Source organism: Lissotriton helveticus, chromosome 2_1, assembly GCF_964261635.1.
Source record: "Lissotriton helveticus chromosome 2_1, aLisHel1.1, whole genome shotgun sequence".
NCBI classification, from domain to species: Eukaryota; Metazoa; Chordata; class Amphibia; order Caudata; family Salamandridae; genus Lissotriton; species Lissotriton helveticus.
The window spans coordinates 1,692,575,196-1,692,589,327 of record NC_136059.1 but is presented as its reverse complement, the minus strand read 5'-3'; the positions used below and the strand labels follow the sequence as shown (position 1 = coordinate 1,692,589,327).

The following is a 14,132-nucleotide window of genomic DNA, read 5'->3' as shown; positions in this document are numbered from 1 at the left end:
ATCTCACTCTTGCAGGTTCCTGCTTTCTCCCTTTGACAGGTTTTCCGTCTTTCTCTTCCCCCTTTCCTGTAAGTGTGTGTTTTCCCCTCTCTTGCCCTCGGGAAATGTGTGGTGAGGTAAAATAATTGCAGGGCCCCAAGAATGAGTATCAACGGCCCCCTCCGGCAATCACCATCTCACATTAAGCACTGATCAATTCACCCTAGGTTGACTATACCAGGCCTTAGTCAGCTAGAATTCAAGTCCAGCAATCTTGTCCTGGTCCAATGCACACACACATCACCCCCAGAACAGCTGCAGAAACTGAAATATCATCACTGACAAGGACTGGAACAGCAGTCTCAACACCCCCTGACCCCAACACAGCAACAGCTTCCCTAAAGCCACCAGAAATGTAAACAATTGAATCAGCTCCTCCGCTGACTCCCTGGCCCCCCCCAACAAACATGGCAATACAATATGATCTAGACTCCAGGCAAGTTGGTACACAGAGAGAGTCAGACTTATGAAACACCACTGCAAACATCTGTAGTGCAAATGGAGAATGAGACACTACAATACAGACAAGAGCTCGTTCAAATCCGCCCTGAGATGCTACAACTAAATGATCTATACCACCAAATGCGCTGCTCTGGCAGACTACATTGAGTCCAGCACCAACAGAAGCAAAGAAATGTCTTTGCCGTTGTGATGGATTTTACCTCACCACCAGCCACATCCAACTCGATTACGCCTTTGCAGGACTTATGCAACAATCACTCTCCATTCTTTAGCAACAAAATCACCTCTGTTTATAGCAACTTCTCAGGGCTCGAAAAATCCACTCAACCGCTCACACATGCGAGCTAAATTTAACGAGGAAGAGCTGTTTTTAGGTCCAACTCGCCCTTTCTGGCAAGTAGGAAGACAAACTAACTTTTGTCCTCTGTCTGTGAAAACTGAGTAAATGTGACAAGATAACAAGATTTAAAGGCATTTTATCGCTCACAAAGTTAATGAGCAATAAAGGTGCCTTTAAATCTTGTTATCTTGTCACATTTGCTCCGCTTTCAGAGACAGAGGTCAAGTAGGTTACAGTTAGGTCGAGGAGATTTTTCAAGGTACTAGTCCTGCAGGACTAGTACCAACTATCTACAGCTGAACACCGACAAGACAAAAATCACAATCTACGGAAACAGCCCTTCACCATGGGACTCCATCGCGTGGTCAACAAAGCTAGGGCCACATCCACTCCCACCACCCACACCAAGAACCACTGGATCGACAGTAAACTCAACATGACTGCCCAAATTAAGGCTGTCACCGCCTCATGCTTCCATATCCTGAAGATGCTGAGGAAGATTTTCAGTAGGCTTCCAATCAGCACCTGGAAAATCTTCATGCATGCTCTCGTCACAGGCAAGTAAGAATATGGGAACACCCTCTATGCCAGGATCAACAAAAAAAACTCACCAGAAGGTTATGTAGACTATTCAGAACTTTATGGCCAGAATCACTTTCAACCTCTAGTTCGGGTTTTGCAGAGGGCAGAGTGAGCTCGTGAGCAGAAGTGAGCAGAGGCAGATGCAACAGGGCAGTGAGGTGGTAGCGGGAAAACCGTTAAAACTGCAAACTTGGAGGTACACGAGTTTCCCATGAGCGAACCGCGAGCCACACCGGTAAGCCGCACAGGGTGCCACAGCAAAGGATGAGGATTAGTACCATTTTAGGGATTTTTCAAGCCCTGCTTCTACTTGCAACCAGACCCGACACACCATGCCACATGCCTCCGGAACTCATCCAAAGAACCAATGCTAACCACATGGCCCATCATTACCCCAGAAGAAACTGCCGCCATTATGAATTCCATCGAATCAGGGCCCCCATCGGACCCCTGCCTCCACCACGCGCACTTCAGAGGACTGCAATCTATCAGCATCATGCTCACACTCATTCAATGCCTTCACCTCTTCTGCAAACTTCCCAGACGCTTTAACATTGCTGAATGTTCTCCCATTGCTGAAGAAACCCTCTGTGAACCCTTTAATGCTTGCCAACAACAGACCAATCTCTCTGTTTCCATTCCCGGCCAAAGTCTTAAAACAAATCATCGACAGATACCTCACCGAAAACCTCAATGATCACTAACTCCGCAACACAACAGAGTCCGGCTTCAAACCTAACCACAGCATGAACACTGCCCGCATGGCCCCCACGGTTGACAGCATTACTCTGGACAGAGGAGACATGGTGACCCTCATCCTCCTAAACCTCTCTGCAGCATTTGACACAGTCTCCCACCCCATCCTAATCATATGCCAACACGAAATTGGAATGCATCTGCTCCTTTCTGACTGGAAGGACCAAGTCAGTCAGCCTGACACCATACACCTCGGATGCCTAAGACCTCATTTGCGGAGTTCTACAGGGATCCTCCCAAAGTCCGACCCTCTTCAATAAATACATGATCCCTCTAGCCAGCGTCATCCCCTGTCAGGACATCAACGTCCTCTAATGCACCAACAACATACAACTCATTCTTTACCTCACGGACAATAAGCCTAGTACCTGAATCAAGTTCAATGCCTGCACAAATTCAATTGACCTCTGGATGAAGACCAACTATCTACAGCTGAACACCAACAAGACAAAAATCACAATCTACGGAAACAGCCCTTCACCATGGGACTCCATCGCGTGGTCAACAAAGCTAGGGCCACATCCACTCCCACCACCCACACCAAGAACCACTGGATCGACAGTAAACTCAACATGACTGCCCAAATTAAGGCTGTCACCGCCTCATGCTTCCATATCCTGAAGATGCTGAGGAAGATTTTCAGTAGGCTTCCAATCAGCACCTGGAAAATCTTCATGCATGCTCTCGTCACAGTCAAGTAAGAATATGGGAACACCCTCTATGCCAGGATCAACAACAAAAAACTCACCAGAAGGTTATGTAGACTATTCAGAACTTTATGGCCAGAATCACTTTCAACCTCTAGTTCGGGTTTTGCAGAGGGCAGAGTGAGCTCGTGAGCAGAAGTGAGCAGAGGCAGATGCAACAGGGCAGTGAGGTGGTAGCGGGAAAACCGTTAAAACTGCAAACTTGGAGGTACGCGAGTTTCCCATGAGCGAACCGCGAGCCACACCGGTAAGCCGCACAGGGTGCCACAGCAAAGGATGAGGATCGAGGAGCGGGAAACTGGCCTGCAGCAGTTTTTGCGGCGTTTGCGACTTGAGGTGCTGCGGTAAGCCGGTAAGCCGCGAATCCTGTGAACAGCAGCAGGATTGTTGCATAGAGACGCATAAAGACTGCACTTAGAGGTCGCAGTGTGGAGGGTTTGAGGAATCACAGGAGGCAGGAGACTGCGAGGAGGTTATAGCGGTCCTTGTTCAGCGGGCCCTACCAGGATAGCGGAGCCCTGCCATGCTTTACAGAGTGCAGTGCTGTGTTGTGTTGTGCAGTGCTGCTTTGGAGCGTTGGAGCAGGACCAGGAGCCAGGAGCCAGAGACACTTAGAGCACCGTGGTTAAGCCCACACTCAGTGCCGTTTTTTGACCTGGTCTAGGTACCAGGCACAAGTTCAGCAAGTCCAGCAAGCAACCTCAGCAACCTCTGCACCCACAGCAACCCCGGGTGATGCACTGAACTTTCTCTTGGCATTACGAGGGGATTACCTGCCACATTCCTTAATCACTTCCATACCGCCGATAAGCCGTGAGGGAAACGGCCGAAGCGCACCACCTGCTCTACTCTCAAGCCATGAGGGGAACGGCCAACGATAGAACTACATCTCCCAGCGGCCCCTGGTATTCGGGCACTGGGTGACGCGGAGACGGCGACGGTGGTGAAGCATTAAAGCCGCGCCGGTCCCCCGCATCGCGGGACACGCGCGGGTGGCGCCCGGGCAAAGCCTGGGCCAAGGGCGGGCACGTTTGAGCCCATTAGAGACCGGATGAGGGCGGGCTGGGCCCCCCTGTGAACATAGCGGTTCTCCAGGTTAGTTTGTTATTACTTTTGCTGTTCCCTCGGGATACTAACATCCTGGGCTTCTCGTTGTCACCGTACCCAGCTTGAAATGAATACTCATAAAGGAAAGAGTAGAACTGCACCATCTGGGGAAGTGTGGCAGGGACTTTGGACCAATTTTCAATCAGGGCCAGCTCTGTCCCAGCCCATTAGATTGCATTAACTGAGCATCGACTATCTTTAGATATTTTGCAAACCAAACGATCATCATTGGGCGGTCTGACATCTGCTCGTACACCTGAACGTTGTTTGGCCGCAGGTACTGATTCTTATGGTTTAGCTGAAGGTGCTAGTTGGACCCCGCCCGTCCCGCTGGATTTTTCTGCAATAGCGGAGGTTCCATATAGCCCCCCTCCTGATGATTTGGTCCGCGAAGGTACATCTAGTGGCACCTTACCACGTATTGCTACAATGTCTGTTCCCAAGTCTAAAACTCAAATTAAGGAAACTATGGTACCAATTCCGGAGCCATCAACAAAGAGGAAGAGGGGAGGGGGACTGCAAAGGCAGAAAAGTGCAAAATTGCAGTAGACAAATAAGAATGGCGGGACAGTGACTATGACATCCCCATTGATAACAGAGCCTGCTACTTCTATCCCTGGTACTTCGAACTCTGACCCACTGGGTGTTCCCCCTGAAGCTTCTGAGGTTTTATGGGTCAGAATGTGGGCTTTAATTGCGTCATCTCTTTCCCCTTTTCTTGATAGGTTAACACGAATTGAAGAAAGATTGATACATTTTTGAATTGTATGTTGTGCCTAATCTTTGTACTATTGAAGACTCTTTAACAAGAATTGGTCGGCCGATTGAAATTCCAACAAATGTACTGTGCAACCCTGTAATCCCAAAATCTCCCCCCCTATTCCCTCAACATCCAATTCTAAGCCTTCATCTTCTAGCAGAATTGGTGGGGTAGGCACAGATCCTGTTGTGGGGTTGGCAGCTTCGGGTGGCTATGTGGGTGAGGTAGGGAACATCTCTAGTGAATTTGCTCAGTTAATACCGAGTACGCCAAGGGAGGAGGGAAACAGACCTCGGACTAGATTAGTAAGCAACATTATACAAAATAGTTCTAATCATGGCGCAGGTAATCAATCAACTCTGGTTTATAGGCAGTCTGGCCGGGATCCCCCAGCCGTGCAAAATGGTCTGGTCCATAGCTCAGTCGAAAATGGTCTTAGGGCAGTACACCTCCCACCGGCCGCCGCTCCTTTGGTAGTGGTCCTGAGGAATGTACGTCCCTATATGCTGGGCAGTTAGAATCTACTGATCAGCTAATGTCCAAAACAATGCATTGGCTCACTGTACACCTGAAGGTAGCAGGAGTACGGGGCTGGGACATTTGCAATCAAATGACAGTGGCAAGACGGGCATCGTGGGTTCGACAATGAGCACGTTGTTAGATTCCTATTAGAGCATCTAGGGAGCAGGAAGCAAGGGTATCATCGTGGGGAAATCTCCCTCCTACCTCTAGAGTTTTTTTTATAGACCCAGTCATTTTTCTTTGCTGGGGGGGAGGCCGAAGTATACCCCATAGGCAGACCTTTTGACCTTGAACTAGCTAATAGATGTGCCCCTTTGTCCGGCTTAAATGCCTGCGATTGACTGCCACCAGTAGTTGTACCATTGATAAAGAAACCTGTTATCCAACCTGCTGCTTCTCCCGTGTTTGACTCAAGTCCCCAGCCAGCTTTAAGTTTAATGGTAGCAAGTCCCATTACATCTGAGGGTATTAACATGGGTAGTGTGGACTGTAATTCTGATCCATGTCCTATTGATTTGCATGGGGATGAATGTGCTGGCGATTATACCTATAATTGTAGAATTGTGAGCTGGAATATTGCAGGTTTAAGATCTAAAAGACACGACCCCAACTGGCTATCTTATATAAAAACATATGATATTATTGCCCTCCAGGAGACCTGGGATAGGGGGGATAACTTCTGGTTGGATGATTTTAGTTCTAGCGGGCAGAGAAAAGGGTGGCCTCATGTTTCTCCTTTCTATGGACTTAAGGGACTCCATAAAAAGGATAGAGATATATTCTCCCCACTGTATGATACTGGAGCTTACCAAGCAAAACTATCCAAAGCTATTATTAGTAAACCTCTACAACTCAGGGGAGTGTGATTACGTGAATCAGCACCTAAGTACTTTAAATCATTTTTTAAATGAATGTAGGTTAAAGCAATTCACTTTTTATTATGTTATATTAATGGGTGATTTTAATACTCATTTGTGTGATTCGTATTGTTTAATTGATGACCCATATGGTTTCAATTATGCCATGGTTCCACACTTCGAACACTCTGCACGTGGCGAGGGCCTTGAGTCCCTTTTGACTGATGCCGATTTTTTTTAACCCAGTTTTGCCAACTCCCAAGATCGGTGTTCCACGTTTAAATCTAAGGCAAGAAATAAGATTATAGATTATATATTTGTCCCCTATGCTACTGAAGAAGGTTATCATTTATAATGCTTAGGAATTGCCTTTTAGCGATCATAACTTGGTCATTTTAATTTTGGACAACACCTGTGGCATTTTGGGCAAAGAAGTTAGGAATTTGGTTCCAAGTAGGGTGGTGACATGTGATCAGGGGTGGAGGCTTAGATGGGCTAAGGTACCCCCGGATACCTTCCTTAAGGGCCTATGTGAGAAATGTGTAGATAATATCACAACTTGCAGCGACCCTTTAAGTACTAAGGATGCGGTTCTCAGAGCCTTTGAGGGCATTTGTAGTCAGATAGCCCGCAACCTAACCCTAAACACAAATCTGAGAATCACATATGGCCCAAGATGGTTTGATAAGAAATGTTCACATGCCCACCGCTCCTTAGTTTTAGCTTTGAAAAAACAACCTCGTGATAGGGAATTGATAGCCAGGCTGAGGAAGGAGTATAAGACAATACTTCACAGCCGGAAAAAAGAGATCAAGGATGAGGCATGGAATACACTATTATGTGTGGAGGTGTTAAGGGACAGCACTAGATTTTGGTCTATTATAAACACCCCTTTACTTTGTGGTGAGGATAATGAGGCTCAGGAATGTAACATTACAGAGGCCCAGTGGCTTTCCCATTTTGAGGCAACTTATAAGTCCAGGGGGCCATCGGATTGCATCCCCTGGTCTTCATTTCATCAAGCTAGTGCCCCAATCGAGTTTAAAGATGGGGAAATTGAGAAAGCCATAAGAGATATGGCCAGTAATAAAGCACCGGGCCCAGACTGTGTTCCTGCAGACCTCTATAAAAGTAATCCTCAATTCTGGGCTAAAATCCTTGCCAATGTGGGTACAGCAGAGTTTCCAGCATCTTGGTCAAAATCAATTATTATTCCTATTTTTAAGAAGGGGCAGAGAGGGGATCCTCGGTGTTGCAGACCGATATCCCTTATTGATTCCTCTGTGAAAATTTTAGGAAAGGTAATTTTAACTAAACTGATAGATTGGGCAAATGAGAGGGGGATCTTGTCTAACCTGCAAAATGGATTCAGATGTGGGAGGAGCACAATGGATCAGTGCTTGAATCTGTATTTACTAATAGGCAAATATACCATGGCTAAAGAGGGTGTTTGAGGATGGCATTTATGGATCTATCCTCTTCGTTTGACCTGGTTAATAGGTCAAAGTTATGGAATATTTTGTTGGAAAAAGGACTTGATCCTTGTCTAGTTTTTTTTTTAGCCACTCTTCATCAAGACCTTACAGCTTCGGTCAGGATATCCCAGGCTGGTGATTTTACTAGTTCTTTTAAATCGGGCAGGGACGTCCGGCAGGGATGCATTTTGGCACCCCTGTTTTTAACTCTTTATATTAATGATAATGATCTGGATAAATCACTTGTGGGGGCAGCCCTAGATATTATGCGTTTGGGAGACTGTCCAATCCCCATTCTCCTATACGCGGATGACGCTGTACTTTTAGCCCGCACTGCTGTAGTCCTTCAGCGACTTTTAGATGCCTTTGGGGCGTATATGCACTCTCTGGACTTGATTGTGAATATTGGGAAGTCACACACTATGTCAGTAGGTCACACAGGTAGAAAAACTAAATCCTTCTATTGTAATGGAGTGGAAGTTTCCTCCGTGTCCTCTTTTACTTACCTGGTGGTCCTATTGGATGATAGGTCATCTTGGGTATTTCAACAAAAAGTTAAAAAGAACGCAGTTACACGATCTTCTTTATCTCTCTTAGGGTTTGCACAGCGTTTGGGGGCTAGACCGATAGAGGCTATTCTAAAGGTTTATAGAGCAAAGTGTCTGGCCATTGCTGCCTATGGATCCTCTATATGGGGCTACAAAGATCAGGCTGGGATACAGATAGTTGAAAATAAATTCTTACGGAGTCTTCTGTCTGTACCACAATCCACCCCATCGTATGCTATACATCAAGAACTAGGGCTAGGCTACGTCACTGATATTTTGAGTACAGCTCCATTGCTTAGTTGGCTCATAATTTGGCTGAACCCTGATTTAACTCTTAATCATATGATTTTACAGGACTGCGTAAAGTTAGATAAATCTTCTAAAATTAAGTGGCTGTCGTATGTTAAAAGTATGTTATTCAAAATAGGACGGACAGAACTTTATGAGGACCCTGATAAGATCCGGAAGGAGGATGTGTCATGGGTAAAATTGAATTTTAAGAATTTTTTTATGCTGGGGCGAGAAGACCAGGAGCTATGCAAACCTTTAGTTAGGGCTCATTCCTTGTTAAAAACAATCTTTAATATGGAACCCTACCTGTCAATGATAAACAAGCCTTACCATCGCTGGCTCGTAATTAGGCTCCACTTTAATTTGATTCACTTCACATTGGGGGATTTTCAGGGATGGTGTAATCCTGATGACGCAGAACCTTGCCAATGCGATAATTTCTCATCCCAGGATACTTTACATTTTATTATGTTCGGTGACTTCTATTCTAATATTCGCACAAGATTTGTGGTACCTATCCTGAGAGGAAGGGGTTTTTCTTAGGTTAGACCATCGCTAGTTTTTCTACAGTCATTGTGTAACCCAGGTGATATCTTTAATATTGCATCTTTTCTCGTAACTGCTGTGAGGCTAAATAAAAAAAGAAATTTGATAATGATTTCTCCGTAATTAAAATGTTATGGACTGTTGTAATTTTTAAAATATTGGCAACTTGGATAAGATGTTTTATTCTGTGATACTGTTTTCAAACATTATGCCCAAATGAACTGTAATATTGTCTATGTATTTTAAACATTATGCCAAATGATTTGTAATATTGTCCATGTCTGTTGTTTTTTTTGGTACTTTTATGATTTTAATTAATCGAATAAAGTGGATTGACTGACTGACACTCTCAACCTTCTATGTTGCACTCACATCATACCACGCTTAAAAGTAGCTGCACTGGCTCCGCATCCACAAACAAGCACAATTGAAACTCTTCACCCACACTTTTAAGGTGCTACATAACACTGGCCAAGCATACCTCAACAATCGTATCTGCTTTCATAAACCTTCCAGATACCTCCGCTCGTCCAGACTCCTACTCGGACACTTCCCACCCATATGGGAAACCAGACCCAGCATCAAGCCTTGTCCTACATTTTCCTAAAATAAGGAATGACCTGCCCAGACACATGAGTCTCCTCCACACTTCTTGAATTTGGCAAGAACCTGACTTTCTGGCTTAGGTCTTAGGTTTGGCTAGGCTCACACCTGCTCAGTGTCAGGATAACCTCCCAGGTTACAGTGCGCTCTACAAATCTGCATAACATACCAGAGAGATTTCTAGGATATTGCCAATTTCCCACCCATCCTAGGTGCCCTTTATTGTAAGCATGCCACTTCATTGCCACATTTAGAAATGGCACAATTATATAGGGACCAAAAACATACGCACTTCATGAATGTATTGGCAGTTTGTGTTGCCTCAAGATGGTCTGTGGGATGGCTGTGTTATGTGTTGCACATCACACAATCTAACTGTATGAGGTAGAAAGTCTCTTGCAGAATAAACAGACTGCAATGTGCAACCACATAAGGGCAATACCAGCACAAACTGGAAATCTGACATAGGTTCAGAGGTAGGACGGATGAGGAAATAGGAAATCATACAGAGCTTTTTTGTTGCAAATTCCACACAGCAACACATTTCATGCATTCGTCACTGAGCAACATTAGTATCCCCGTGCGGCCACAACTGAACATGTGCAAAAGAATGTCAAAGGAAATCATGAGAAAGTAAATGAACCAATGTGTCAAAAAATAATTTACAAACAGGTCATTGCTAAAGTGGCATTATTTTGGGAAAACAGTGATCACACATAACAAAGGATAGTTTATCTGTGCTATAAATAAAGCGAAGCCTGACTTCCGAGCCACAATGCAAGCCAAAGTCCTCTCCTACCAACATTGTAGCAATCTTGGCATGATCACCGCATTACAATGAAGAACATCTTGAAAATCACCAAATGACTCATCAAAGGTCTAAAGAAGTATGACTACATCACCCACCTGACAGAACTACATTGGCGCATCCAGAGGACCACATCATTTTTAGATAGCATTAAATACGAACATACCATCATCTGGACACAAAAATATGTTCCCAGGTAGCTAACACAGCACTCGCCATTTTAACATGGCCAGACTACGGATCAAGAGCTGGAAAAGGGATGGACCTAAAGACAAGGGGCCTTATTTATGAAGGCCTTGCGTTGCCGGTGCGCCACTTTTAAAATGGGAAAAGGTGACGCACCGGCGGCGCAAGGCCTTCATAAATAAGGCCCAAGGTTTTTCAAACAAAGTACTGTGCGTATATCACACCAATATTAGGACTCACTGCAATTTTCCTCCACTCCTGAAAATAGCTGAAAAAGTTTTTCTTCAAAGATCACCTTACTTGCCATCAACAGAGTCTAGCAGGATCCCTGATTATCCAGACATACACCCGAAGGTACCCCACTACGTGTATATAATCTTTCATTATTTTCTGTACTATGAAGAACACTATGTGACTTCCCAGCTAAGCATGCTCTATAAAAGATCCAATGCAAAGACACATTGACTGAATTATTGATATTAATATTTAATGCAGTGTAAAGTCGCAAACCCACCTTACATGATAAGACTGAAAGCCATGACTTATCCATCCACTCCTGAGGATTCCTCTTGCAGGACAAAAGGGTGTGGTCAGCAATCTGGCGAATCAGCACAGCCGTCTCCTCAAATCCAGGTGTAAGAATTACCTTAAAATATGAACATTGTATGTAAGTATTTTTTCCTAATTTTACGCCATCGACTGTTTATATAGCTATAGAGTAATTACTGATTAGTTTGACTCTAACAGGGATAAAAAAGTTAGAAATATAAGTAACAAACATTTAATTTAAATAACAAGTCAAATTTCGTATGCTTAGGGAACGAAAGGTATGTGTATGTGGTTTAAGCTTGGATGATAAAGGGCATTTCCAAAACCTATTACTTCAGAAATATCAAAAATTAACAGTTTGAACTTTGGACCTGGTTTACTAAACTTTTTCCCTGGCTTAATGAAGTCTGAAGGTTATTTCAGGAGAGAAAGATGTCACTAAATTGTGAAGGGTTTTGTTCTATCTAGCTTAAGAGCGTAAAGATACGCTTCTGCCAGGCTTAAGACACTGTGCTCTATCTTAAGACCGTCTCATATCTGGGTTAAACTAAAATCTAGTTTAAGACTGGGAAATAACTTAGTAGCCTAGGCAGATCTATGTTGAGTCAAGATATTCCTAATTAAGACTTGCTTCCACCAGTAAAACCATTTATTAAAGTAAGACCTAAATGATTAAAAATTAATACCATTGATACAAGTTGACTCAACAAATCATGATTCAAACAAAATTCGATTTGAATTATTCACAGTTATTCTACTTTTGCGTTATTAGAAATGAAAATTAATTTAATGAAAATTAAAAAAAAAACGGAAACCAGGAAAGAAAGGGAAAAAAGATAATGCATAACAGTAATAGCAAGACAGGTAACTAGTTCAATAAAGACATGAGAAGAATAAAGGTTTTCCATTCACAAAAAAAATCTAATCTGGTCTTTTTTTTTAACAAATATTTTTTAGATTTTACATGACTTTTCAAAAAGTCAAAGATGTTAAAAATCAATATCAGCACATTTGGGTTGATACTGTGTGATTGTAATAATCCTGGAGATAAAGAGTTCTGCTAGCGGAAGGATCACAGAAGGTGGATGATTGAAGACTTCACATGAATGAGAAGGGCATAGAAGCATCAGCAGGACCCCACTGGGATTTGTATTAGTGGTGTGGTAACCTGTGGTATGTTTCCAATAAGTGATGACCGTAATTCGAAGTAGGGAGACCTGGTCTAGTGCCAATATAAGACCAAGAGACACGATCACCATACCAAACTCAAGTTTAAGGGGAGTTGCAGATGAATCAGGAAGGGGGCAGCACGAATGTATTCATGAAGCATGTAGTGGTCAAGCCCGAAAAGGCCCACACCCGATGGTGGTGGTGCCTTCTTTGTTTTTTGCCTCTGATATTGAGGGAGATGAGATAGGAGACAATCATCCTTAGGGTCAACCATATTGATGAACTATGATACCTCTAAACTTCGATGAGGGGAGAGGGGATGGGTAGGCAAGGTCACCAGCATACATAGATATATTACTATTATGGGGTGGAAAAGCGAAGTTGTTTTTACCAGGCGAAGCGACAGAGTTGTATGCCACCTCTTTGTATATGTTGTGGTACATGGATGATGTTTTGGCATGAGTACAGTCCTGAATCATGGTAGCATGGCATCCAGCCAACTTCAACATCAGGAAAGTGGTGGTGGGGGGGAGTAATGGTGCGGTGTTGATGAGATGACAGTCGATGTGAAGATGTAGGGCAATGCATAAGATTTAAATAAAGAGAGGAAGCCGAATATTCAGACTGAGCAGGCCTATCCCGGTGTCACAAAATGGCCACAGATTGCATTAAAGATACCAGACTGGTCATTAGGTTTGTATAGCCTGCATTTGAGCCCATTCATCATCCTCATCTATGCAACCAGGGTGTGTGTGTTGGCACTAAATGAGCCTTCCAAAGTGTGAGAATGCTAGCAGCATGTTGAACCAGTTTCTCCAATGTCTGGCCATTCAATGTATGCTGGCTACGTCATGGAGCATCACCAAGGATGCAGAGGCTGTAAAGTGGGATCAGCTGGAAACCCTCATAGGTGCCCATATTTGAAACCAGAACTAGTTAAGATTAGGAGAGGACTACAGATTGCTTAATATGCCACCATCAGGTTGCCTGTAACTCCAGCACTGCAAAGACAGGCTTATATGAGCTGAGTGCAGTTTGAACGTGGACCAGTGCCGCTCAAATTTTGTCTTGAAGTCACTGAATTTTAGTTGAGCATCCCTAAGCAACTTGTCATGAGATAAAAGGATATCTGACCATTCCTTATCTGTTAACAGTTTCTCTTCTCATTGGGTACTGCGAGCGTCTGCTGTAGGTGTGGAACATAATGGGTCTGTATTAGCCCTATATAACGAAAAACACCCCCCTGAATTTGCCCCATTTCCGAACGTGCTCAAAGATCAACAAGAAGGCTACAGTCAGGTTTTCAGCGAGGATTTGACAATCTCATTTCTTTTTATCACAGTCGAATTTCACTGGTTGCATAAATGTACGAGTTACTTACCTTCGGTAACGATGTATCTGGTAGAGATGATTCTAGTCGCAGATTTTTTAACATAGAATTATTCCCAGGTGTGAGACCGGATCCGGAACATTTTTTGCCACAGTATCCCTGCCCGCTGGGGGGACGGCATCATGCGACTCCGCCAAGGCGTCGTCCGCATACGTGACATCAGAGAGGTCACATAAGTTCCACCCCAGCACGCCTACGTCAGTTTTCTTCGGAGAACTTTTCCGGGCCACAACGCAGAGCCATCAGACAAAACTGTGGGAGTATGGGAACAGTGTGCGAAAGAGCAGAAAAAATGGAAAAAGGAATGGTGACGAACAACACCATAAGGAGCAGTGTCAACACTGCAGTACCCAAAGGCAGTGAAAAGAAGAAAGAACAGAGCACAGCCCTGAGCAGTCACCCTGCCAGTACGTAGACAGCACCCCTCTGGAGAC

The 14,132-nt window shown here is 44.1% G+C and overlaps 1 protein-coding gene across 1 annotated transcript in view; it reads right to left on the bottom strand.

Annotated features, from left to right (window-relative positions):
- Window positions 1-14,132, bottom strand: part of SHOC1 (shortage in chiasmata 1) — a 1,878,679-nt gene that overhangs the window by 164,360 nt on the left and 1,700,187 nt on the right. Inside the window, exon 25 of the mRNA XM_078676649.1 lies at window positions 11,104-11,235. Within this exon, the coding sequence (XP_078532775.1) occupies window positions 11,104-11,235 (132 nt within the window). The remainder of the gene's footprint in view (window positions 1-11,103; window positions 11,236-14,132) is intronic.